This window comes from Rattus rattus, chromosome 2 (assembly GCF_011064425.1).
Source record: "Rattus rattus isolate New Zealand chromosome 2, Rrattus_CSIRO_v1, whole genome shotgun sequence".
NCBI classification, from domain to species: Eukaryota; Metazoa; Chordata; class Mammalia; order Rodentia; family Muridae; genus Rattus; species Rattus rattus.
The window spans coordinates 5,821,896-5,849,364 of NC_046155.1; the positions used below are offsets into that span (position 1 = coordinate 5,821,896).

At 47.3% G+C, this 27,469-nt stretch overlaps 1 protein-coding gene across 2 annotated transcripts; it reads right to left on the reverse strand.

Moving 5' to 3' along the window:
- Window positions 1-550: 550 nt before the first annotated feature.
- Window positions 551-27,303, reverse strand: LOC116890825 (actin-like). Of its 2 annotated transcripts, XM_032891335.1 has the most exons (8): window positions 27,097-27,303; window positions 24,468-24,626; window positions 17,204-17,314; window positions 14,834-14,918; window positions 6,896-7,057; window positions 4,845-5,033; window positions 2,819-3,000; window positions 1,350-2,026 (listed from the first exon to the last, which is right to left on the reverse strand). In XM_032891335.1, exons 1-8 carry the CDS (start codon window positions 27,211-27,213, stop codon window positions 1,883-1,885), a joined length of 1,149 nt encoding a protein of 382 aa, XP_032747226.1. In that variant the 5' UTR covers window positions 27,214-27,303; the 3' UTR covers window positions 1,350-1,882. The 2 variants fall into 2 exon arrangements, with proteins under 2 accessions (XP_032747225.1, XP_032747226.1); XM_032891334.1 differs by lacking the exons at window positions 1,350-2,026; window positions 17,204-17,314; window positions 24,468-24,626; window positions 27,097-27,303 and adding an exon at window positions 551-1,280 and having other exon boundaries at window positions 14,834-15,136.
- Between the last annotated feature and the right edge of the window lie 166 nt (window positions 27,304-27,469).

Genomic DNA, 27,469 nt, shown 5'->3' on the forward strand with positions numbered 1-27,469 from the left:
TACGGCCTGGGGTTGTCTCCCTCCCTTACTGTGTGTCAATCTACATTTTCTGCTCTCAGTCACCAGTGCTCCCACTTACTTACTTGCAGATCTCAAGTCCTTGTGGGGGCCTTCACATTGACTTAACAGCCTTGATCCTGTCTACCTTGGCTGCAGTTCCAGCATCTGCAGTCAGACCTGATGAAGTTGGCCTCACAGCAACCCCAGGAAGACCACATTCCCTGAAAGATTGAGACCCCTTGCACAGGATGATGGCGTGTTAGCACCCTCCCAGCCCCTGTGCCATCTAACTCCCCTCCTTCCTGTCTTCTTGTGGTAGGAGTGGGGCTTTTGTGACTTGTGTCTATTAACTGTGATTAAAAAAAAACCCATGTCCCCTGATTGACAGTTTGTCTTAGGGTTTTACTACTGTGAAGAGGCACCACGATTAAAGCAACTCTTATAAAGGCAAACATTTAGTTGGGGTTGGCTTACAATTTCAAAGGTTTAGTCCATTGCCATCATGGCTGGAAGTATGGCAGCATGCAGGCAGACATGGTGTTAGAGAAGGAGCTAAGAGTTCTACATCTTGATCCACAGGAGGCCAGGAGACTGTCTTCTGCAGGAAGCCAGGAGGAAGGTATCATTTGTACTGGAGCAAGCCTGAGCATAGGAGGAGCCATCAAAGCCCACTCCCACAGTGACACACTTCCTCCAATAAGGCCACACCTACTACAAGGCCACACCTCCTGATATTGCCACTCCCATGGGCCAATCATTCAAACACATGAATCTATGGGAGCCAAACCTATTCAAACTACCACAGAAACCAAGTCCCCAAATCTATATATTAATGCTATTTGGAAGCTTTGGAAGGGAACTGGAGTTAAATGGTTATAAGGGTGGGGCCCCTTGATGGCATTTGTGGCTTTATAATGAGAGAAGAGGAACACACACACACACACACACACACACACACACACACACACACACACCAGCCTAACAGGAAGCCATCAAGGAGAACTCTTAATCATGACAGGGATGCTGAAGTGCAGCTCTTCACAGATGCCAGCTTCTGGCAGGGGGTGCAGGTAGAGAAGGACTCCATTGTCATTAATGGGACAGCCACTGGGATGTTGACCATGCTCCAGTGAGTGTATGGGCACCCCACGTTTTTCTTTCTTTCTTCTTTTTTTGGGGGTAGGGAAGTCACAAAGGTAGAGGGAGGTTGGACATGAGAGGACTAGGAAGTGAGTATGACTGAAGTGCACGATGTGAAATTCCCAAATAATCAATGGCTCCTAATAACAAAGAAGGACAAGAGGAGGAGGAGAGGAAGGACAGTCAACCTTACTATTACTGTCTCAGCCTACAGCACTCTGCACCATGCTTTAATAAGGCAACATGACCTTCACAGAGGCCAGTGTCCTGTTCCTGAATCTGTGAGCTAAATAAACCCTTGTTCTCTATAGATTCCCAAGTATTCTGTTATAGCAACACAAAAATGGCACTACGAGACTCACAATGAGTGACAATGTTGCACTTGATGTTTGCTATACCAGAAGGTCCCAAGTGAGGGTGATGACCTGTCATTCAGGGTGCAGGCAGCAGGGCGACTGGCAAACCACACTTTGTGGCACTGGGAACTGGGGTTGCTTGTTATGCAGCACTGCTGACTTCTCCTGTCCAATACACCAGAAGAATCAGCACCTGCTCCATTGGGATGCTACAGGGGACACTCAGACACCAGGCGGAGTCAGCCCTTGTCACATACTTTTACTGTCCTTCGGGAGAAAGGGGGCCTTGCTATGAGCTTTTCTTGATTATGCCCTGCTCAGTATGGCTGAGGCTCAGCCTGGGCATGGTGATGTTGGGCCAGGCGATGGAACCTGAAAGCCACCACTTAGAAGGTTCTTCTACATATGACAGAAGGGCCAATTTCCAAATACTCATGGTTTGTGATCCACATGTCCTTGAACATAGGGAGGGAACACAAGATGGAGGCACCTACCCAGGCACCATACTTGGCATACGGAGAGGTAACTACCTGGAGGGAGGAGAAAACCCACATCAAGACCCCACTCTGGACTAATCAGAAAGCTATTCAGGAAATGTGCCTGCCCGAGTTTGACAATTTCAGTTCGCCCCTAGGACCCTCATGGTAGAAAATTAAGTTTTTAAATTAAAAGGTGTGGGAGCCTCACTGGTACATGCCTGTGATTCTAACACTCAGGGGTCAGAGGCAGGAAGATCTAGAACAGGCTGATCAACATAGCAAGTTCCAGGACAGCCAGGCCTACATAATGGCATCTGTTTCAGAAGAAGACTAGGGAGCTAGGCTCAGGTGTAAGGGCCTGAGTTAGATCTTTAGAACCCATGTATAAAGCTGGACATGCCATCTGTGTTCACACGCATACACACATGGTCATGTAAAATACAAAAGGAGCCTACATGCTCGGCTTGACCGCCCCCCCCCATAGCTCACCATCCCTGATGCCACTTTCTGATCAGATGTTCAGTATCCCAGCTCTGCCACTGCCCACCCTGCAGGCTGCAGCCCCTTCCCATATGCCCATCCTCCCGCATCCTCTCTCTCTCTCTCTCTCTCTCTCTCTCTCTCTCTCTCTCTCTCTCCTCGCCTGCCTCTCTCTCTCGCCTCGCTCACTCTCTCCCCCTTACCCCTACCATACCCCTACCCCTCCCTCTTTCTCCCCGTCTCTGATGTAAATATCAGGACTTCTGTCACTTTTGATTATTGGTGTAATTCCTAGACCTTAGCCACTCTAGAGCTACTCATGGGTCAACCCCTAAAGGGCCCCGGTGAGGCTTGGGCCAATACCTTCACAGAAAGCTCTGGAGAGACTAGCTTTGCTATCTCTCTCTGCAGCCGGAATCGTAGGCCTGAACAGGTACTGGTACCACCAGACAGTATGATATAACCGAAAAGATTCTTCCAGTGGGATTTATCGCAGGATGTGATGCTCTGCTGGGCTTGCATGTCGATCCCTGGGTAGTTTTTCCCTGAGGGAAATGCACAAGAGTGCTTTGAGATCAGAAGCTCCCCATTTTTTAGTATTTTGGGGAGGATTCCAGATTCTGGAGAGACCCACCAGCACTGATACTGACAAGAATTGACCTCCAGTGTCTCACACAAGGTTGACGTCTCCTGTTTTGTGAGTGTTGGCAGGGCAATGTCCTGACTCAGCCTTGGAAGGTGCCACTAAGCAACTGCTTTCACTTCTCAGGTGTCCCATAAGCAAGCAACAAACACCATCCTTGAACGGTTAGTGTATCTTGTAGCTATAGTTCATGTCTCTGGAGGGCAGTGCATGCCAATCAGCACCCATGGTGACCCTGGGCTAAGGGCTAAAGAACTAACAAAATGAAGTGCCTTGGGTGTGCCTGGCAGAGGGTTTAATGACTTCTTCACACTGGCATTCATTATACCTTCAAAAACTGTGTGGTCTACCATGCTTACAATCTTACGTCTTGAGAAACTAGGGCAGGCAGATTGCCTCAAGTTTAAGAGAAGCCTGGGCTTATATAATGAGTTCCAGACCAGCCTGGGCTACATAGCAAGAGCCTATCTCAAAAGCCAAAAGCAGAGAAAGACTTCACACTTTATACTATTTAGCGTAGAATAGAGAGCTAAGCCCCGCTAACCACAGAGTGTGTCCACATACGGCACAAAGGACTTGAAGACTTAGATCGTAGGAAATGTTGGCTTTCTGTGACTGTCCCTTTCCATGGGGATTTCACAACCCATCACTTCCTTTTTGTTGGAACAATGGCTCACTGTGTAGTCCAGGCTGACTAGGAACTCATGGTCATCCTTTTGCTTCTGCATCCCAGTGTGCACCACTGTCTGGCTGATCAATCACTCACTGTTCCAGAGAGAGGGTGACTCTGAGAGCTAATACTGCCTGCATGAAGGATCTAGAATCACCATGGAGATAAGCCTCTAGGCATGTCTGAGTTTCTAGATTGAGTTAATTAACAAGGGAAGACTGACTCTGAATGTGAGCGACACCATGAACTGGGGATCCTGGACATAGTATAAAGGAGAAAGGGAACTGAGCACCAGCATTCATCCCGCCTGTGGATGCAGTGTGGCCAACCAACCGCCTCACATTCCTGATAGACAATAACCTTGAACTATCATTCAAACTTCTTTTCTTAGGTTGCTTTTGCCAGGTATTTTTTTTTTTCACAGCAATAAGATCAACGAACACAGTAGTCAAGCTAACAGTCATTAGAACCCTCTGGAGCAGGGCAGTGGTAGCACATGCCTTTAATTCTAGCACTCAGGAGGCAGAGAGGCCTGTTGATCTCTGAATTTGAGGCCGGCCTGGTCTAAAGATCTAAAGAGTGAGTTTCAAGCTGCCAGGGCTACACAAAGAAACCCTGCCCACCAATAATGATAATGATGATGATGATGATGATAGTAGAAGTAATAATAATAATAATAATAATAATAATAATAATAATAATAATAATAATATAAAACCCACAAGCCATTCAGATGCTTAAAGCTTTCACAAACGTCTGTGCCTTGAGCTTCTGCCTTAACTGGCTTCACTGTTCCATTTCAAAGTATCCTGTACAGTGGCAGAGTTATAAATAGCATGCCATGGAAGAGAGTTCTGTGGTTGCCCTCCATCCCATCTGCAATCAGACTAAGACTTCCAGGGAGAAGTCAAGGGGTCAGCAAAGTAACAGGAGTGTAGGAGGCAGCTCAGAGAGTAGCAGCCAGTACCAGGGAAACTTTAGAGCAGGAGAATCCTGAAGCAGAATGCTTGCCAACACACTACCACACCTTCCTTCTGACTGGCCATTGAACCACTGTCCCCTCACCCTGGACTCACCCACGAGGCTGGGGTTGAAGAGCACCTCTGGGCACATGAAAGTCTCCTGCCCTACACTGATTTCCTTGCCATCTGGTAATGTGAATTTCTTCAGGAAGGAGGGTTCTGAAGTTTTTGACATCTCCATGTCGTAGTCCAGCGCCACATAGCAGCATTTTTCTTTCAGGTCTCGGACATGCTCAAGGTCAACTGCAAGGCAAGGAAGACCAAGAAGCAGGGGAATGTAGGGTGCTACTTGGGGGAGCAGACATAGGGAGATGGCCCTTTCTTAGGCAGCCACCGTGTCCATGTAACCCCTCCAGCAGGGTCTTGGCCAGGCTATGGGCCAGGCTTTAGAAGGACTAGGAGCATGGGGAAGTAGCCCCTCTCCACAAGAGGCACAGAGCTGGGTCTCTTCAGCATAACCCTGCCATGTATGGTGTTTGTGGGGCCAAGAAAATCCAATTCGCATTCATTACCTGGGTATTTTTGGAACACCCTATGCCTGCGGGTTCTCTGGAGGACTGACCACATCTGGTAAGGACCCTTGCTTAGAAAACGGTGGCAAGTGATGCCCCTTTCCTTTCTAGGTTTCTGACAAAAGGTTTGGAGGTCAGATGTGTCTTCTGAGATAGTATCTGTTGTTACCATGGAGCTTTGAATAAAAGGGACCTCCCTACACTGCTCACCTACTGGCCCCACCTGCCCTGCACACTGCCAGCTGCCACTTCCACTTGAAAACCACTGTCCTCCACCTCTTCCTCCTCTACTTCCTCCTTCAACTCATCTCCTTCAGATCTCCTTCCTCCTCCAACTCCTCCTCTAAGTTGTCCTCCAACTCTCCTTCCTCATTTCCTTCCTATTTCTTCTCCCTCCCCCTTTCTCTTCCTCCTCCTCTCGTCCTTGCTTTTTCTCCTCTTCCCCATTCTCCCCACTTCCTTTTATGTCAATCACCCACTTCTCCTCTCCTCCTCTCTTCCTCTTCTGAAATAGGGGCTCATGACCTCCAACACACTTGTGGCTGAAAATGTCCTTGAACACCAATCCTCCTGCCTCTACCCTCAAGTGCCATGATTCCATGTATGTGTTGCTACTCCTGGCCTAACCTAGCCTCCTGTCCGTGTCTCTTCCATCTCCTTCCAAGGCCTGGAGGGTCCTCTGCTCCTTCCTCCCATCTTGACACTATCTGCTTCTCCCTTCTCTGTCCCTGGCTTCAGGGACTCTGTTGTATCCTAATGTTTCCTCCTTCACCTGGTTTGGGTGTTGGTAAAGCAATTCTAGATCACATCCCACCTCTGCTGTTTACTTGGATTTGAGCAAATTATTCTGCATTTTGCCTTTTTTGTGTTTTTTCCTTTCTCTCTCTTTTTCTTTCTTTTTCTTTTTTTCTTTTTGGTTGTTGTGATCCTTTTTAAATGTCCACTTTCTTCATCTACAAGGATGAGCAGAATCAGCATTTGGGAGTGTCTTGGAAGAACTCTTGTTCAGCATGTTCACACTCTAAGAGTGGGGGTTGGGGATTTAGCTCAGTGGTAGAGCGCTTGCCTAGCAAGCGCAAGGCCCTGGGTTTGGTCCCCAGTTCCAAAAAAAAAAAAAAAGAAAAGAAAAGAAAAAGAGTGGCAACCTGATCAGTTCTTGCCATCATTCTAATCGATGTTGTTTTTTAGGGCTCCTTGTCTAAGACCAGAAAGGCCAATGGCCTATTGGGAACCAGTGTTGGGCATATCGTATAAGCTAGGGGAATATTGTATGTGCATATTGTATCTAGCCCAGGAAGTGGGCACAAAGGGGACAAGCATTACCCTGTCTAAGCCCTAGTCAAAGACCTAAGGCCCTTGTTGCTTATGGGGTACTGGTCAACTCTCCTCTGCAATAGAATAATCATACATTATCCTCAAAGGCAAGTTCTAAGCCAACAGGAAACCCTGTATCAAAAGAGGTGGATGGCATTCTTGAGGCTGACACTTGAGGTTGCCCTTTAGTCTCCGAATACACCTATGCACCTACTCACTGAAAGTGAAGGACCTTATACACAACCCAGGTTTATGTGTCTGAGAATAGTTGTTTCCTACCTGTGGTTTCTAACATATTCCCATTGTCTGACAGCAGTTTCATGAGATACATAGTCAGGTCTTGGCCAGCTGTGTCCACCTTGGCGGTTGACAGGTGCAAAGGATAGCCGTTAGCGATGGGCACAAAGTAGGTCATCCCGTCTCCAGATTCAATAATTGTTCCTGCGTAAGAGAACACGCTGTCATTATGATGTGGGGTACACAGCATGCCTTGGTGAGGGGAAAGGGGCCAAGGAGCCAGCTTCTTCCCAAAGGACATGAACTGAAATGACAGCTGACCACCAGCTTTGTAGGTTTTCTTGCTAAGCCAAACATGCAATTTTACCAATAGCTTCCAAAGAGATAAGAGAAAAAGTGCTGCCCATGCTTGGGTGGGCACTGGAACTCTCTGGGAGGTGCCCCTGCATTGGGGAAGCATGAACATGGTGGCAGAGGTGTGTGCATTAATTAGCAAGGGCTCCGGGCTTGCTAGTTCAGAGAGGCTGTGACATGCTAAGGGGTGCATGGTGAGGGGCCTACTGCATGTGACACTGTATCTTCTGGGGCTGACTGGAGTCTGGGTGGTTCTCTCCTTTTCCTTGTTGAGCCTGGAGATCGAGAACTACACATTTCAATTAAGCAGGTTAAGTCCAGGGGCTTCCCATTCTAGCTGTGACAGAGGACAGAGAGTTAGTCCCCTCTCAGCTGCAACAGCTGAACACGACAGTCTATTTTCAAGACCTTGGCCATCATGCACCCACACACTATGGTCCCTGAAACATGGAAGAACACAAGTCACTCAGCCACAGACACAAAACTCCAAAGTGAAATTTTGGCAAATTGATTTCAACAGCATGGGTTTTTAAAAAATTAAATGGCCTTTGTTCCACAACTCAAAATCAATATTAATTCATCATCTTAAAGAGGAGGAAAGAAGTTATATGATTATGCCAATAAATACATGTTCTAGCTTCCTTTCTGTTGCTGTAATTAAAAAAAAAAAACCCACCCTGATGTAAACAACTTAAAAGAAAAAGGTTTATTTCAGTTCACAATTCCAGGTAGTAGTCTGCCATGGTGGTGGTGGTGGGGAGGTTAAAGGCAAGAACTTCAAACAGCTAGTCAGAGCACATCCACAGTCAAAACCAGAGAGAAACAAATGCACCCATATTCACTTGCTTCCTTGTGCTCAGTTTCAACTCTTCACTCACACAGTTTGGGACATCCTGCCAAGGGAATGGTACCACCTACAGTGGGCTGGGTCTCCCCTATCGGTTAACTTAAGATAACCTCCACAGACACACCCACAGGTGAACCTAAGGTAGACAACCCCTCACTGGGACTCTCTCCCTGACTGATTCTCCGTTGTAGCAAATCGTCAAATTATTGCTTTGCATAAATTACATTTTGACAAAATCCAATATATTTAGTCCCGATGAAAAGAAGACATTCTCAGTAGACAAGAACACACGAGAACTTACTTGAATTGGTGAAGAAAATATGAAACCCACAGCTTAACATTGTAAGGCTGAATGACCTCCATCTAAAATTGGAGGAAAAATCAGGGAATTTGTATCCTCATAGCCTCCACTTAGAACAGCGAGGCCAAGGCAGTCAATAGAAAAGAATGAAACAATTAAAAAAAAAATCACAAACAAAAAAAGCCCATCTGGCTTGGAAATAATAAAGTAAATGTTGTTTGTCAAAAATATATTTGCCATGGTGCTGGCCGGATCCCTTAGGCAGGTTAAGGCACTTGCCACCAAGCCTGATAAACTGGGTTCAATTCCTGGAACCTACATCATATTAGGAGAGAATGAACTCCCAAAAGTTGTCCTCTGATCGTCACACTTACACTATAGCACACACACAATAAATAAATTAATGTAATTTAACTTGTTAAAGAATATACATTTGGGGGTTGGGGATTTGGCTCAGTGGTAGAGCGCCTAGGAAGCACAAGGTCCTGAGTTCGGTCCCCATTCCGAAAAAAAAAAAGAAAAAAAAAAAAAAGAATATACATTTGCCAGGCAGTGGTGGCACACGACTTTAATCCCAGCACTTAGAGGCAGAGGCAGATGGAGCTCTGAGTTCCAGGGCAACCTTCCCAACAAAACAAGTTCCAGGATAGCCTGTGCTACACAGAGAAACCCTGTCTGGAAAGTAGGACAAAACAAAGAATATATGTGTGCCAACTGTCTGTTCAATAGCAATGCACAACCAGGAAAGAAGAGATGGTAAAGTTGGCCAGAGCTGCAACGCGTGCTTGAGAATCTGAGTTCAGATCCCCGGCATCCCTGCAAATGCTGAGGATGGGCACATCGTCTGTAACCCTAACCCTGGGTGGCTGGGAATGGAGGACAGAGACAAGTTGGCCCCTGGGGTGAATTGGCCGGCCTGTCTGGTCAAAACTTAGAGTTCTTCTCTAGGTCTAGTGAGCCAAGACAGTCTTTTAAAAGTAAAACAAGGCAGAAAGCTACTGAGGAAGACTTTCCATATCAACCGCTATCCTTCACATGTACAAGGACACAAACACACACAGATAGAAATATGCACATGCTCGCATACACCCGCAGACACATTCACTTTTTATCAAAATGCATGAGGCTTTCCATCCTGTGACAATTGCTGGAGAGAAATGATTTAAAAGGAGGGAGGAGTTTTGGCTGATGGTCCTTGCAGTTGGCCCCACTGTCAAGAGGCTTAGCGCATAGCAGGAGCACAGGCTAAAGCAGATGCTCTCGTAAATGGCGGACAAGAAATAGAGGAAACAAAAGCAGGGGACAGACAGACCCTGTAAGAGCATGCCACTATGACCTACACCCTCCATCCAGACCCTGTTTTTAGCACCCATCACCTCCTAGGCACTGTGGGATTATGACTGTATCAGCAATCAGAGCCCTTGGGATCCAGTCACTGCCCTAACCCCATCAGCTGACAGTGGCACAGGAACTCAAGCCTGCCGGGGACATTTCACACTCAAACCATAACAAATAGTGTCCCTTTCAACAGCATTAGAGCTTGTGAGACACTTAAATCTGACAATAGACAGACATGGTCTGGATATCCAAGGTCCCATCACAATGCCAAGAGGGACCCAGAGACCTCTCAGACTTGCCACAGTCTTCTAGAGGCCTGTAAGATTCTGGCTCTTTTCAAAGTTGGCCATACTTTCAACATGGCCCCAAGCAGAACCCAAAGGGTGTGGCATTGAGGGTTTTGTAGGGAGGGGTGTGGTGCTGAGGGTTTTTGTAGGGGAGTGGTGCTGAGGATTTTGTAGGGGAGTGGTGCTGAGGGTTTTGTAGGGGAGTGGTGCTGAGGGTTTTGTAGGGAGGGGTGTGATGCTGAGGGTTTTTGTAGGGGTGTGGTGCTGAGGGCTTTTGTAGGGGTGTGGTGCTGAGGGTTTTGTAGGGGTGTGGTGCTGAGGGTTTTGTAGGGAGGGGTTTGCTGAGGGTTTTATATGGGGGTATGGTGCTGAGGGTTTTATAGGGAGGGGGTGGTGCTGAGGGTTTTTGTGGGGGTGTGGTGCTGAGGGTTTTGTAGGGGTGTGGTGCTGAGGGTTTTGTAGGGGTGTGGTGCTGAGGGTTTTGTAGGGAGGGGTGTGGTGCTGAGGGTTGTTTATGGAGGGGGATGGTGCTGAGGGTTTTATAGGGAGGTGTGGGTGCTGAGGGTTTTGTAGGGAGGGGTATGGTGCTGAGGGTTTTATAGGGAGGGGTGTGGTGCTGAGGGTTTTATAGGGAGGGGTGTGGTGCTGAGGGTTTTGTAGGGAGGGGTGTGATGCTGATGGTGTGGTGCTGAGGGCTTTATAGGGAGGGGTGTGGTGCTGAGGGTTTTTGTAGGGGTGTGGTACTGAGGGTTTTTGTAGGGGTGTGGTGCCGAGGGTTTTGTAGGGAAGGGTGTGGTGCCAAGGGTTTTGTAGGGAGGGGTGTGGTGCTGAGGGTTTTTATAAGGGTGTGGATCTAAGGGTTTTTGTTTCATTGGTTTTTGTTTTCAGTTGATTTTAGAAACTGACCACCTGATTCTACACTCCATGCAGGAATACTGAAGACCTAGCAGAGCCCACATCTCCAAATCAGGCCATCCAGAGGGTAGGACACACTTCACCTCATTGAAAGACTCAGTATGTGCAATGGTATCAAGACCATTTGGTATTGGCCTAGAATCAGAAAAATAAAAATTGATGGAACAAGCCTTGGGCTCAGAAGTCAGCCGGTGTACATGGCAAGTTCATCTTCAAAAAGCACATAGGCTTTTCAAGGAAGGAAAGAGAATGTGATTGATTGGTTGATTGATTGATTTGGCATTTAATAATTGTACAAAATAACAGGCTTCACTGAGACAATTCTGTACTTGCTAGCTTGGTCCTGCTATCTATCTTCCACTTCCTCCTGTCCTCTTATCTCTGTCCCTGGTCCCCAATAAGTCTCTTCTGTTTTTTGTTGTTGTTTTTCTTTTTCTTTTTAAAGATCTATTTATTTTTCTCTTGTGTGTATAAGTGTTTTGCCTGTGCATTCCCGTGTGTGTGTGTGTGTGTGTGTGTGTGTGCGCGCGCACGCGCGTGTGCGCACCACACGCTTGCTTGGTGCCTTTCCTTGGAGGCTGGAAGAAGGACTCAGATCCTCTAGAACTGGCATTACAGATGGTTATGAGCTTCCGTGGGTGCTGGGAATTGAACCTAGGTCTTTTGACAGAGCAGCCTGTGCTCTCAAGTGTTGAGCCCTCTTTCCAGCCCCCTACTTTCTTTTCTTAATATTTTTATGTATTCTTTGGAAATGTGTATTTACATAATGTGTTTCTATCATCTCTCTTATTAGCTATCTCTGGTTTTCCTAGTAGCTCACTCTCTCTTATTTCCAATGTCACGCCATCCACATTGTTTTTGTTATGGATAACCATGAGTCCAGTTAGTGCTACACATGGGCCCATGGGTGTAGGGCATGCATGGAGGGACTGGAGACCTACTAGCAGCCATATGCCCTGTGACTGAGAATGTCTGGAAAGCTGTGTCCGATGAGGATGATTAGAACTTCATTACTATGGAGATACTGGAAGGTTGCAGGCCCAGAGACTACCTTATATCCTCTGACTTTAACCCCTGGATTAGTCTTTCCTTGCCCGCCTCTGTGTTGGGACTAAAGTCCTGTGACTTATAGATTAAAACAACTTGAAATCTATTACTTTAGCAGATCCACTAGCTCCCAACAACCCAAAGAATTCCATCAGATAGAATATTCAAAGAATGCCATCCAATAGCATCTAGAAAAGCATCCCTCATCTCACTGTAGCTGCTTCTCTGATGTACCCACCAAGGTGTTTTAACTTGTTTGACTTTCTTTGATCTATAACCCTACTTACACATTGGAAGATGGAAGTTGGGGTAACCTATGCTCCTGGCCATTGTCATTAGACATGGCTCCACAATAACCTACCTCTTATTCCTTTAAGGTGAGAGCTGTGGGTTTTTTGTGTGTGTGTTGGCTTCCCAAAGAGAGTGACCCTCCCTGCCTTAGCACCCCTCCATTGTCCATAGCTAAGAGGGATCTTTTCAATAAACACCACAGAACTAGCAACACGTTCCTATCTTATGGGATACATTAATAATCCAAACAATGGAACAACCAAAATGGACCATAGAACTGTTAAACTAAACTCTGTAAGTGTCTAGAAGAAATCAGAAAAACTTTGGGTCCAGTAAATGATTTTTTGGGTGTGGCACCAAACATAGAAACACTGATACATGGGACTCTGTAGAAATGAAAACCTGCTCTTGAAAAGACAGTCGGCAGGAGAAGTGGAGCACTGCTCTGCACACGTCAATCTGATTAAAGCCCTCTGAGCATGACTGGAAAGAGATGTCGAAACACACAGGCGAACTCACGAGAATCTGGTAAAATACCTGAAAGTCACTCTATCGCTGAAGTAGACATGGACAGCCAGTAAACACAGGAGGATGTGCTCAGTGCCCTTGGCCATGAAGGTAGCACAAATTAAAAGCAGGGGACCCTACTGAACTTTTTTTTTTTTTTTTTTTTTTTGGTTCTTTTTTGAGCTGACCGAATCCCAGGGCCTTTGCGCTTCCTAGGTAAGCGCCTACCACTGAGCCAAACCCCAGCCCCCTACTGAACTTCTATGAGAATGACCACAATAAGAATATTGGCCAACCCAAGAGCTGGCATTTGGGATAGTTAATATTGTCAACTTGACACGATCCATGTCTGTGATGAAGCTTCCAGGTTGGGTTCATTGAGGAGGTAGGACCCACCCTGAATATTAGTGGCACCATCCCATGGGCTGGGGTCCTGGCTGAATACAGAGAAAAAAGTGAGCAGAGCACCAGTGTTCATCTCTCTCTGCCATGTGGCCAGCTGTCCGCTCCTCCTACCATGCCTTCCCTGCAGAGATGGACAGGGCCTTCAAACCGTGAGCCAAACCCTCCCTCCCCTCCTTAAGCTGCCTCTGTCTGGCATGTTGTCACAACAATAGAAGGGTTACACAGCAGCACTGTGGAAGAGCCACAGAGGACCACAGAGATGTTCCACATGCTACAGGAAGAGACTTGTAAACGTTCATAGCAGCTTTCCCATAACCCTCCAAGTCTGAAACACCCCAAAGGGACATTCACAGATAAGTAGACAAAAGCTTGGCACATTCCTGACGTGGAACCACACTACCATGGCTTAGCAAGAAGAGCAAGTGAGCTATCGATTGATCAGTCAATCAGATGCCGGAGACCTGCACGTAGTGAACAGGATGAAAAGCCAGCAGCGCCCGCATGTTGACTGCCCAGCTCCATCTACTAACAATAGAAAATGCAGTGTGTGGGAGGGGCAAGGTGGTGAAACGGGATTCTTGGGTGTGGCTGTGATCGTTTTGACAGCACGCCCATGTGTCAGACCTCATTAATGCTCTTAATTTCATTCAGTATTCCTTAAGAGATCAGTTAAGAAAGAAACGAGTCCAGCATTCTGTATCCGCCGGATAAAGACAGGAAGGCGTCAGAACGAGAGCCGGGCATGTGTAAAATGTAAGTCATCATGGTCCATTTTCAGTACAGGGTGTTTAGAGCTCACCAGAGGACCACAGATAAGGAAGCACCATGGCCCTGTCTTCCTCAGCTAGCAGCTGGCAACTGCTAATTTAATCTTAGATTGAAAAGTTACAGACTGTCAGGTGACTGAGCCCGAATATCTGGAAAGAGGAGGGGAATCTGGAGCCCCAAGAGGATGGGGAGTTAGGGGGAGACTGTGCTAGGGGACAGGGAAGATTTTTAACTCTGGAGAACCAGCTTATGAGAAGTAGAGGGCAGTGGGGTTTCTGCAGTCAGGGACCATGTAAACTACGGTTTGGGGGCTAGAGCAGTTAAAAGCAAAGGACCTGAGAGAGGCTTCACAAATGCTTCTAACTCCTGTTAGAATCCATGTTAGATCCATGCCTCCGGCTTCTGAGGCGAATGGGCACAGACACACCCATACAGATGCGTACTATAAAAAATCTTAAAGAACAAGAACAAAGAGCACAGTTTTGTGCCAACTTATCCCACCAGCTGTTTTGCATTTGCCTCACTCTGCATCTTCAGGGCTCTTATTATGAAGTGAGGATCACTATGAGCCTGGAAGAGTCTAAAATGAACACCTCAAGCACGTGTGCCTCCGTGTGTGTGTGTGTGTGTGTGTGTGTGTGTGTGTGTGTGTGTGTGCGTTCACTCACACATCTGTATATATGTGAGGGTCAGAGGACAATCTTCAGGAGTCAGTTCTCTTCTACTATGTGGGTCCTGGGGTTTGAACTTGGGTCATTAGACTTGGCAGCAAGCTCCTTTACCTACTAACCTATATGGACATCCCTCTCCTATCCTTTTATATTTTTAGGAAGATACTGCATTGCTGTGGTGAGTGTCCCCAACCCCAAGAACTGGACAGTGTGTGTCTGGGAAGGATGGGGTCCCATAGGGTCACTCACCAGAGGTTCTGCCAGAAGCGTAAAGGGAGAGGACTCCTTGATTAGCCAGGTACAGGGCGGGGAAGTTGAAGGTTTCAAATAGGATCTGGGGAGGAAGATTGGCATGCTGGCTGGCCGGGTGGCACACTCTGCCCCCGTGCTCGTGAGTATATCTTGCAGCAGGCTGTGGATCCAGGGAGACCAAGCCTGGGGTGAGCAGCAACCATCTCCAGTTGGCTCTGCTGTGAAGTTCTAGCTTCATTCTGTGGCTGTGATAAAGACACTCTGACCAAAGCAGCTTAGGGGAGGAAACAGTTTTATTGGTGAATACTTGCTGGTCATGGCTCACCCCCAAGGGACGTTCACGATGAGCCACGCATCCGGGCAGGAACCAGGGAGGAGCAGTGTTGCTGGCCCACTCAAAGGCTCCTGTTCAATGTAGCTTTCTAGATCTTATACAACCCAGGACCACCAGTAAGAACGATGCTGCCTACCCCAGTGGCTGGGCCCTCCCACATCCATTAACAGTTAAGACAATCTCCCACATACATACCCACAGGCTACTCTGATAATGGCAATTAATTGAGACTCTTTTTTTCAGGTGACTCTAGGCTGTATCAAATTGACAGTTAATGCTAATTAGGACACTAGCTCCATGGCTCCCTCTAGATACTTCAATCATGGATTGTGGGAAGACTGGTTGGATCAGGACTTAATGGTGAGATCCACTGGGGGCCTGCCTCTCTCTGGCTACTGGATAGGTATCAGCCCGATAAAAGGGGTTAGTGTCATGATAAGAGGTCTGAGTTCAGATTGTCAGCATGCCTTTGGGCATATCTTCCAGTCACTGGGCACAGCGGTCTTACTCCCTAATTAGGGTCTCTAGGGCACTCTTCCTGCTTGGGTTTGACTGTCAGTCAAAGGGCTAGTTTGCTCAAGCTCTTGCCTTGTACCAGCATTTTGAACACTCTACACACACCTTGTGTAATTCCCCAAATTAACCTGCAAGTCCCACCTGCCCAGAAACCAGCTAACTTCCTGGAAGGTTGTGAATTGTAGTTCTTGGGAAATAACGAAGCCTCATGCGAAAATACGGTGGTGGCCTATATCGTCCTTATAAGCCCCTGCAATGCATGGTTTGAGGCCATTCCAGCTGGGAAATTGCAGAGGAATAGTCCTGAGCAAAATCCATCTCTGGGTAAGTATGTAATATTTAATAAATGCTTGCTTTAAATTTGCCCCAAAATGGTGGAGTTGGGTGGGTGTTTTTTTCCTTTCTGTCAAATGGAAGGATTAACACTTGTAACAATTACACCAAAAATCACTACTGATCACCTTCATGTGTGAAGGCATGGTCCCAGAGAGGGGGGCTTGAACCTTTCTATAGGAGTCACTTTGCCGTGAGTACAGCTGTAAGAGAGTCTATATAGACAAGTGAGACTCAGTCAGGGGCTGAGGAGAGCAAGTGGTTTGTCCAAGGAGGAGGAGAAGACTGGAGGGGAAAAAAACCTCAATCACAGGAGCCAATCGTCTGCTTTTCTGCTCTTGGATTAGACTTGAACCTTCCTGTGTGTCTTTATTCTGCTGGGCTCAGCTATTCAGCCCCTGCCTGCACAGTTCCTCATAGGCCTCCTCTTTGGCAAGCACACACCCTTGCTCCATTGTCTGCTACAGGTAAGGAGTGCCACAGGCAGCTGAGCTGGGGCTGTCTCGCCCTCTTACTCCAATCTAGTTTGCTGAGACCATCATGGACATTGGATGCTTTTTGAGTGAAGCCAGCCATGCCCAGGCTGCAGGGGAGCCGGCTGTGGCCGTTTCCACGTTCTGATTATCTACTCTGGTGTGTGTGTGTGTGTGTGTGTGTGTGTGTGTGTGTGTGTGTGTGTGTGTAGAGAGAGAGAGAGAGAGAGAGAGAGAGAGAGAGAGAGAGAGAGAGAGAGAGAGAAGTTTTGGGGCTGTTTGATCCTGCTCATCCTGCACCATGATAGGTAGAACTGCTGTTTTCAGATCTAAGTGTCCTCTAAGACGTGGAGATCGTGCCTTGGCCCTGTGCCTGCATGTGGGAGCTCCACACTGCTAGCCAGATGGACCACCTTGGCCACCTGATTCATTCACTTGCCTCTTTAGGAGAAGCTGAGCCTTGGGATGAGGACTTTGGCAGTTGGGGTGGGGCACAGCTTCCTGCAGCCACTGCAGCCTATGGCAGACTCTGTCCTCTGTGCTCTGGTTCGAGCACTCACAGATTGGGGTTCACCCTTAAACTCCATCAGTCCAGCAACAACTCCATCATGGCAGGAAGAAGCAGAATGAGGCCCAGAGCAGAAACAAAGAACTTTTAAGGACAGAGTCGGAATCTCCCTCCCTGGCTTGCAGGGCTCCAGGACCCATTACCTGAGTCATTTTGGATCTAGCTTCCTTGGTGACTAATGGTGGATCTGTTACCAAAATAGGGTGCTGCTCAGGGGCAATGCGGAGGTAGTGGTAGAAGGAGTAATGCCAAACCTGCAGGAGAGAGAATGGCAGGTGAGCTGTACCCATCACCTATCTAAGTATCTGATACATCTATTAGCCATCTAAATAATCTCTCTCTCTCTCTCTCTCTGTGTGTGTGTGTGTGTGTGTGTGTGCGTGTGTGCGTGTGTGCGTGTGTGCGTGCGTGCGCGCGCGCGCGTGTGTAAATCTACCAACTATACTTGGCACACCTAGCTGTTCTTCTTGCTACCTGTTTATTGTCTACTATTTATCTGTTTTCTCATCTCGTCTGCATCTGTCTCTGTGTCCATCATCAGTCTCTCACACTACCATCTATCTGTTATCCATCATGTATCAGTCAGGTCTCCAATTTTGGACAAATAGCTGATGTGTCTATTTAACACATCAAAGTGGACCAGCATCCCTCAGTGCCTACCTGTTGTTACAGGGCATGGCTATTCTGGATCTGAGGGAGTGGCCATTGAGCATCTGGCACCCCTCTAGTGTTCTTGGGAACGTATGAACCCCCGGCCACTGCCATTAGTATTATAGCTGGCCCTTCTTGCCAATCCTCACCACAGACCTTTTGCCTCAGGCAAAGCTTCACTGTTTTACTGGCGCAGTTCCTTTTTTTCTCTTATAAATCCAGGTATTGGATGAGCCGTGTCTGCTGAAGCACTTTGCTGGTCGCTGACTAGCCTTAGAACCACCCGGCTCTCCAGCTTGTACCAACTAGTTCTAGTCCTACCTGTGTCCTTAGAACACCTTGCCTGTGACTCTTTCCTTCCTCATGAGAAATGCGACTTTGTCCATACCCTCAAGCCCTCAGCCTGCCCTGGTGGACCCGCACACCACTTGCCCTCTTGCAAGTTCTAATGTCAAAAGCTACTATAACAGCCCTAGTCTCATGAAAGCTAATTCAATAACCTTATAAAGGGTTATATCCTTTAATGTGCTTAGAAATATATTTGAAGTCATGCAAAGAACCAATGCAGTTAATTACAAGATTAAACCTTAGTGGAGGCTGGTGAGATGGCTCAGTGGTTAAGAGCACTGGCTGCTCTTCCGGAGGTCCTGAGTTCAAATCCCAGCAACCACGTGGTGGTTCACAGCCATCCATAATGAGATCTGATGCCCTCCTCTGGTGCATCTGAAGACAACTACAGTGTCCTTATATATAGCAAATCTTTAAAAACTTACTTAGCCTCTGGTTTTATGTTCACCAGCAGATAAGGAAAGACATATTGAACAGATATGCTTAGTAGGTGCTAACCTTCAACTCCCTGTCCAGTGACGGCCCCCAGTGATCCACCACCTGTGCTTCACAGTCAATGATTCCATGGGGAAAATATAAAGTTTATGTGAGGTATGAGGATCTGAGAGAGCATTTTGGGTTTACAAGGCCTCTTAAGGTTGATAAATACAAATGATAAATACAAATGATACAGAGCCTAGTGCTATGGTGAGTCAAGGTGTACAGAAGAATACAAACTGCTTCCAATTTCCTCCCCTCACTACTGGTGCATTAGGACTTTGAAAGTTCAGAGTTCTAACGTTGACCAACGGAGTTCTGATAAACGATCAGGCTATCTCTGGTAAAGCCTTCCACCATTCAATCCACTGTCATAGTTAACAGTTCAAGATTTTAGGTTTCCTTTGGTTGTCTTTTAACTACAGACTTACAGGTGTTTATTACTGTGCTAAATGTATATACATCCAGCCTTGTGGATGGAGGGAAGAAGCCCCTCTTGTCCCTTCTGCTTCAGGGAAGATTTCTGTCTTTCCTGAGCTCACCGTAAGGAGTGCTTCTGCTTTTAACAAAAAATTGTTTACTAAGCCACTACTAAGACACAAATATGGTATCTACTACCCTTTTCTAAAATATGGATTTCAGTACAGACTACAATTCATAGTAATTTTAAAGATTTATTTATTATATAGAAGTACACTGTAGCTGTCTTCAGACACACCAGAAGAGGGCATTGGATCCCATTACAGATGGCTGTGAACCACCATGTGGTGGCTGGGATTTGAACTCAGAACCTCCGGAAGAGCAGTCAGTGCTCTTAACCGCTGAGCCATCTCTCCAGCCCCAAACTACAATTTAACATGTCTAAAATCTATCTCTTTTTTTTTTTTAAACTTAAAAAAGATTCTTGTAAGCTTCAGAAAATCCACTCAGATCCACCTCCCATGGGTCAAATGGACTCTGGATAAGTACCCCTGTCAATCAACAGCCTAATTTTCTCACCTATTGCCTATCCTAGAATGTGGGATTTCTTCTCTTTTCTCTAGTTTTGGAAATTCCCTCCCCTGGTACTCCCTCCCCTCAACTACCAAAACCATGAGCCTAAAAGTTTCAAGTGAACACCTAAGAAAAATCTTTTTCTCCTGAACCTATTTAACTTTATCTTCTGTCTCTAATACCAGTATGAGTTCCGGAATCCTGCTAAGACCAGGTGTTTATTCAAAATCTGCACCCAGGACAGCTCCAGAGAAGCAACCCACAGATGCTCTGGTCTACCCTTGCAGACCACTTCAACTGGGCCTGCATTTTCCTAGCCACAGATAGCCCAACAGATCCTGGACAGCAATTAAACAGCCAGGACTCTGGAGTCCCGTTATTCCTCCCCTCCCCCTTTCCTCTTCTCTCTACTCAGAAGCAGCTTCTGAATCCCTCCCAATCTCCCTAAATAAACCTGCCACATGAGAACTGTTCCATGCTGTAACTTTATGGATCCCACCCCATAGATCCAACAGGGTCAAAAGTTCAAGGCCATTTTAAACTATGTAGCAAGTTGAAGCTGTGCCTGCAGAAAAAAAAAAAAACTCAGATTTCCTGTCACTATTCTTTAAGCAATTCGGTACATAGCAGTTGGTGTGGTGACAACACTGAGATTTTGTAGCCTATCAAGAGAGAACGTGGAACACATGAAAGGATTTGGTTGGTATCCTGCAAGGACTGCTACTGCACACGGTAATCCAGGGATCTGGGTGTCTGGAACAGCCCTGGACAAGACTCCGTAATTCTAAGGGATGGCTGAAATGTAACTAGCACCTCTGGCTCACCATCAAGGAAAGATGAATCGTGATCCAGCTTCTGACGATACACCAGGTCTGAAGTTATAGAATAGGGCTGGCAGGGGTCGACAAGCCCAGCGCTGTCTAAAGGGTCTCTAGGGTCTTACAGGTGACATATGCATACACCAAAATTCAGGGGTGAGGTAGAAATTCAGGTGGTTTGGGTGTCACAGAGAAAGCCCAGCAATGATGGAAGTTGCCACATATGTGCCTACTCGAAACCATCGAGGTGACCGTAGTGAGCCTCTGTTACAGGATATGTATTATACGTAGTAAACCTAATTGTCGGCAACATATACAAGCTTAGAGAGATAGTGCGTTTGTCAGGTGCAGTTAGGTGTGTCCTGTGGAGATGCAGGTTGTGTGTGACTCTAAAAACCTCCATAGAAAGAATGGTAAAGAACGGAAGATGGCTCAGTGGTTAAAAGCACTGACTGCTCTTCCAGAGGTCCGGAGCTCAAGTCCCAGCAACCACAACCATCTGTAATGAGATCTGATGCCCTTCTCTGGTATATATATATATATATATATATATATATATATATATATATATATATATATATATATTCCTTACTTTAAGGCAAGTCCATCGGAAGAGGTCTTCTAGTCTTTGCTCTATGACCTGAGGCAAAATTAGCTGGATGACCTTGTGTTACCCAACTGTAAAGGTGAAATGGTCCCTACTGACTTGGCTCAGAGCCACCCACCATGAAGGTGACAAGGTTCAGCCTACCAAGGATATAGGGGAAGAGTTAGAGAGTTCTTTGATAAGCAATTGGACCTTTGATAGGCTCTGTCTCTCTTGGCTTGGAAAAGCCTTTCGGGAAGGAGCTCCAGGTAAGAGACAAGGATTTTCCCTGCACTTGCAGGAACAACAGAAGCATCTAGCAGGATTCAGGTAGAACAGGATTCTAGGAAAGAGAGCTAAGGAACCCTCATGGGTTTGAAAGAGCCTAAGAGAAAGATAGACTAGCCAGATGGGATGACACAGAGAGAAAGAGATTTCTATAGAGCTAGCAGTTTATTATAGGATCAGGCTTGAAAATAGATATTTTGTATATAGTTCAGAAAATAAAGTTACCTCACTGAACTAGCAGGATTTTTGCCTCAGTTTATGGGTCTCGTGTTTTAGTGGTATAAATACTGGACAATTTAACAAGTTACATATTACAAATTTGCATCCTCATCTTTTAAATGGAAGAGACCACCCACCACACTGAGGAGTGGGAGCCTCAGATGACAGGGTTGCCAGGGAGGCTAGCTGTTTATTCCTGCTGTAAGGCGCTAGCCTCTGAGCCATCATCTTCACTAGACAGGTGATGCCTGCTTGCAAATCTCAGGACCAGCCTGTACCCTGTTGACATCCCTCCCAGAAGAGGACAGGCAGGGTCATTGTATTCTTGTCAAAGTGTATAACCACTCCTCCCAGCCATTTTTAAAATATTATTTATTTAATGTATGAGTGCTCTGCTGCATATACACCCGCCTGCCTGAAGAGGGCATCAGATACCCCTATAGATGGTTGTGAGAGCCACCATTGGATGCTGGGAATTGAACTCAGAACCTCTGGAAGAGCAGCCAGCGCTCTTAACCACTGAGCCATCTCTCCAGCCCCCTCCCAGACATTTATACAACATTCTGCCCTAATTACATGTGGCCTTATGGTTTCTGACGGGGCTAGGATGGCTAGGAACACAGCTCCAGGTGATAGCTATTCTTGCTTGTCATCTCAACTATATCCAGAATTAACTCAAACCCCAAAACGGCTGTGCACAACCATGAGGAAGTTTTGCTTAGACCATTTGAACTAAGCTCCACCTTTGTTCCAGATCTTTTGAGGTGAGATGACACACCTCTAATCTGGGCCACACCTTCTGCTGGTGACCTAGATAAAGAACATGGAAGAAGGAAGTTTTTGCTCTGGCCTGATTGCTCTTGCTCTCACTATCAAGTCCACTGGCATTAGAGCCGACATCTTCAGGATTCCAGCATATTCTGAAGACCAGCTGAGACATTCAGCCTCATGGACTGAACAACTACTGGATTCTTGAACCTTCTGTTCATAGGCAGTCATCGTTGCCAGACCACAGCCTGTAAGTCATTCTAATTCCATTTCTAGATAGATAGATAGATAGATAGATAGATAGATAGATAGATAGATAGATAGATAGATTCATTAAGTTCTGCTTCTCTAGAGAACCCTGACTAATACAGTGGGGAAGCCATCATCCATGCTGACTGAAGACATTCTAATGTGTCTGTTTTGGGGTCCCCTATGCTCCTTTCAGTAACCCCTCCCCTATGTTGTTTAAGTCAGACCAGTAAACTCATTGGTTCCCACAGGGTGAACTTTTGTGTGTCCTTAGAACCTTAGATCAGGTTGGCCTTCACACCTAATCTGGAGATCTGAGATGGAGAAGTCACCGTTGGCTCCTCTGGAGGCCTGTCTCTCCTTCATATTCTCACATGGTCATGCTCTGTAGATCTTTGTCCTGATCTTTTCTTGGGCCACAGTCACATGAATTTGGATCCACTGTAGAAGGCTCATTTTAATTTGGTTACCTTTTTGTTTTGACACAGGGCTTAATAGTCTAGGCTGGCCTTGAACTCCTGATTCTCCTGCTTCCGCCACTATGGAGCTGGGATGGCAAATGAATACCCCCACACAGCTCAGCTTTAATGGCCTTGCCTTGGGCTGGATGACTCAGTGGTTAAGAGTACTCTTGCAGAGGACCAAGATTGGGTTCCCAGAAGCTTATACTGGACTGGTGCGTCTCTAACTACACTGCTAAAAGGGGGAAAGCTGAACCACACACAGGGAAACATGTCCTGCAGAGATGAGAGCGGAGGCTGAAGTAATGCTCTACAAGCGGTAGAACCCCCAAAGATTGTCAGCAAGTCTTCTAGAAACCAGGGAGCAGCCTGAATCAGGCTCTCCCTCACAGCCCTAAGCAACAGCCCTGTACCACCAACACCTTGACCTTGAGGGCTACGAGACAACAGATGTCTGAGGCTTAAATCTGCAGTTGTAGAGCTTCATCATGGCTGCCTCAGGGTTCGGATCACAAGCAACACACCCTTAAGTGCAGGTGTCACTGATGGCTGATCAGACACGTGTGTTACTTCCTTGAGGCTAAAAACTACTTATCCATCATTCCCTCCCAGATGTGATAGCATAGGAACCATCCTATTATCTTATAGACAAGGCATCCTTGTCTTGATGGTCCCAGAGGCCATGCCTTGTGTCCTGGTGGTGTGGGCAGTAAGCAGAGGATGCTGGACTAGAACTGAGGTCTCCTGACTTGGACCCCTGAGGTATGGAGTGCAGCAACAGAGCTAGGCCCAAACAGCAGTCCCTCCTGTAGCAAGAAATTTGGTTTCTTGAAATGCCCAGTTGTGCTGTGTGAATGTTTTTGTTTTAATCCCAGGTGTGGGGATGAGAGGCTGCTTCACAGCAGGTGATTATGATTTGCCTCGTGCTCTAGCAGGGGTATGGTTTTGCCTGCTGCAGATGGTTTCTGCAAGTGACATTTGGAGTGCTTGGAACTTTTTTTGAAAGGGTATAAATGCCAGAGCCCCAGTAGGGGCCAGCATGTGCTCTGAGGAGGCAGCTGCCGCTGGGTACTGGTGCTGTGGGTTTGTCAAGCAGTCATGAGCAAGAGACTAGAAGAAATTGGAGCTGTCCTGACTACAAAGATTCGCCTTGTCCCAAGGAACTCCATGTCCCTAAACAGCAAGAAGTTGTCTAAAGAGATCTATGCTCCCTCTCCCCTCTAATCTCCTCTCTCTCCTACATAGTGTTATGGAATTGAAAGGGATTAGGGTAAAATAAGGGTTGGAAGGGTGTATATATAAGAACTCAATAAATAAAGCAGCACCTCCCCCCAACCACTAAAAAAACCAAAAACAGGGTTGGGGGTTTAGTTTAGCGGTAGAGCGCTTGCCTAGCAAACACAAGGCCCTGGGTTCGGTCCCCAGCTCTGGAAAAAAAACAAACAAACAAAAACAACAACAACAACAAAAACAAAAACCCCACCATTTATCAGTGCCAAGGCCAGTAGCTGTGGCACAACTGCCCCCCTGCCCCGAGGGTATAGCTCACCTTCTGTACATTGTCCCAATTGGTGATAGCTCCCCGGAAGATGGGGTAGTGTATGTTCAGCTTTGGTCTATTATTCTGGACCTCAGCTCCAATAAACCAGTCTTCTTCTTCCAGCCCCTCTAGCAGGGTCTGAAAAACACAGGCAGGACAGGACAGCCCCTGAGAGTGGCAGTCTGGGACTGGGCTTACCCACCCACCATACATGGCTTTCCTGTGTGGACATGACCAGTGGCCTGAGGCCGTGGGAAGCTGCACATTAAGGCTCTCCAACCATGCACGGTTTCAGCAGTGGTTACTAGCAAACGGAGCAAGTGCCTTCAAGGTCCCAGGCTGCGCAGGGTCACTGCGAGGAAGGACATTCACATTGCAGGTGTGGAAATGGAGGCCAACAGAGAGAAACTATCAGAGGGAAGGCTCGCCGGAAAAGGGCCTGCAGCATGAGCTGGGTTTCAGGTGGATTGAACTTTCCATGCTGTAAAAGGGGCCAGGCATCCACCTCATTCCACCAAAGCAAACAAACAAAAACAGACATTAGGATCAAAGCTGTTAAGATTTAGCAGGGCTAGCTGGATGAGAAGGAGCAGGGAGCCCAGAAAAGACAAAGACTGAAGAGCTACCACGGTATGCCCATGTCTGAGCACAGAAAGAAGGAAACAGGGTAAGTGGGTGCTCCATTCTGTGTGGAAGACTAACTCACTTGAGACCATGGAGGTACCCTGAGTTACACTCATCAGAGGAGATCGGGTCTCCAGGACAAGCTAATGCTTAAGTTAGATAGAAACAGTGTGCATGGGATACTTCTGCAATAGGGAAGAGGGACAAGGAGGTTGGGGACAAGGTGCAAGTGTGACAGGACAATCATAGGGCTGGGCAGTGCTGCATGGGTGCAAGGTACCATCTATTATCATGCAGTTATGTGGTGGAACTACACTGCAGTGGTGCATGCTACATGGTACAATGATATCTTGCTGCAATGGGAGCAACACAGTGATGTTGGGCTGCACAGGTGCAGTGCCACAGTGCAGCTGTGAGGCAGAACCATGCTGTGGCGTGGCAGAGCTACGGTGGTGCATGACACATAGAGCATGGTGCAATACTACCTTGCTGCAGTGGAACATCCCAGTGATGCTGCAGGCATGCTGCAGTACAGGCCTGTGCTCAAGGTAGTCAGCCCCACTGCCCAGAGCCTGTTCTCAGTCATCTTGCCCTTTCTATAGCTCTGGCCTTGATCTGAGAGCCACCAGTCAAGACATCAGGTGAGCTGCTCACCTCTCCAAGCTCCCACCCCCTTCTCTGTCGAGTAGAAACACTTCCCTCAGTGCCCTGTGGACCCCATGTAATGCTGGGAACATGTGGAGTGAGGCCAGACAGACAGACAGACAGACTAGGGGGGACATGGCATTTGCCAATGCTGTGCCTCCTCGGATGCTTTTCAGGGTGTGGTTGTGTGAGTGTGGGGTTCCGGTATGAAGCCTGACCAAAACCAGCTTTGAAGCCATTTACTGGCCTGGTGGTCTGCGAGCCAGGACTGCAATGGAAAGAATTGTCCTCGTTCAGCCTCTCTGTCCCCTCTAGGCCTCCCACCAAACACCCCACCCCCTTCACTGCTAGTCACCAGCCCTGGACAGAGATCAGTGTCATGGTGCCTAGAGGACAGCTGAGTCTCTCACCTGAGGAAGAAAAGGAAGCAGACTATCCTGTACACAGGAGTCACTCCTGCTGCCCAGGGCTGGGGCAAGGCCAACAGGGAATCTGGCTAATGGAAGGCAAGCCTGAACAGGAGGGGAGGAGACAGTCTGAATGTTCAATGTTATGCTCTTCATAGTGAACTGACTTTTCCCAGGTTATGACCCTCTGCTTCATTCCACATAACCAGCCATGAACTCCGCTGGCCTCCACACTGCTCTCTGCACAGTATCCCCTCTGGGCCGTGGTTAGACAAACATCCTCTGCCATGACAGTCGGCCACACTCTCACAGCCTCTCTCTCCATTACTGCACATGGGTATGTGGTTTATAACTCACATGCTGCATAGATCTGAGTAAGAGTCTGTGGAGATTCAGGACTCTCCATTGTGCCAGGCATCTACTGGGGTTCTCTGGACACACCCATAGATGACAGTCTGACAGTACTGTTAATGTGTGCTTCTTTCCCCGTCCTGTGGGGCTGTGGGATGACTTCAGGTACAGCCCACATTAAGACCTTATAGAGAGAGAGCCACTGCACTTCAGAGGAAGCTGGTGGCTACTAGAATGACAGAGAAGGCAGGAGTCACTATCTGTGTGGAGAGGCACTGCCAATCAAGCTCAGAGAAGGGCTCCTTGAAGTGGGGGGAGAAGGCTGCCAGTCACTCCAGTTGAGGCCCAGGTGGGATTGCTGGAGGGAGAGGTACCAGACATAAAGAGAAGCTGCACCCAGAGACAACTGCCTGTGCTGGAGGGTATGGAGGAACCTACAAACCAGGATGGAAGCTGCCTGCTCGTGCCCTCTAATTTGTCCCTAAGGCCACCTTCTTGAGTCATCTGACAGGGAGTGGTCAGTATGGAAGTTAAGAGCATTGGGAGCTATCACAGACACAGCAACCACAGCAGCTCAGGAGGCTGGAGGATGAAGCCAGGGGGCTACTCACGGCATTTTTCATTTTCCCAAGGATGGTGGGGAAGACAGCCAGAGGGACTTGAGTTCCTGCAAAGCCCACCTTACTGAAGCCAGAGCCATAGTCACAGATGATGGGGGTGTTGTCCATTGTGCTGTGGTGACCTGGACACACCTGCGGGGGGAGACCACAGCATCCCTTATCTCAGTGGGTCCTGTGCCAGCAGCGGGACAGCTCTCTGTACCTAGAGAGGTTGGCCTGAGTGAGAGAGCCAGAGTTACACATACTCTGTAGGTATGTGTAGGAATGGAGGGTTTTAAACCACTCTGTGCAACCAGGTATCCTGCAGACCCACAGCCTGAGCCTCTCCTGGGCTGTGGCTTTGTGACTCTGCCTGCTTCCATTG

What these genes read in the sequence shown, in the direction of transcription:
- LOC116890825 (XM_032891335.1), bottom strand. Translation starts at nt 27,213, where the DNA reads ATGGACAACACCCCCATCATCTGTGACTATGGCTCTGGCTTCAGTAAG. An exon ending in CTAGATCCAAAATGACTCAG is followed by an intron (nt 14,919 to 17,203) that starts GTAATGGGTCCT and finishes CTTCCTCCCCAG; the next exon opens with ATCCTATTTGAAACCTTCAA. An exon ending in CTCCAGAGCTTTCTGTGAAG is followed by an intron (nt 2,027 to 2,818) that starts GTATTGGCCCAA and finishes TCCTCCCTCCAG; the next exon opens with GTAGTTACCTCTCCGTATGC.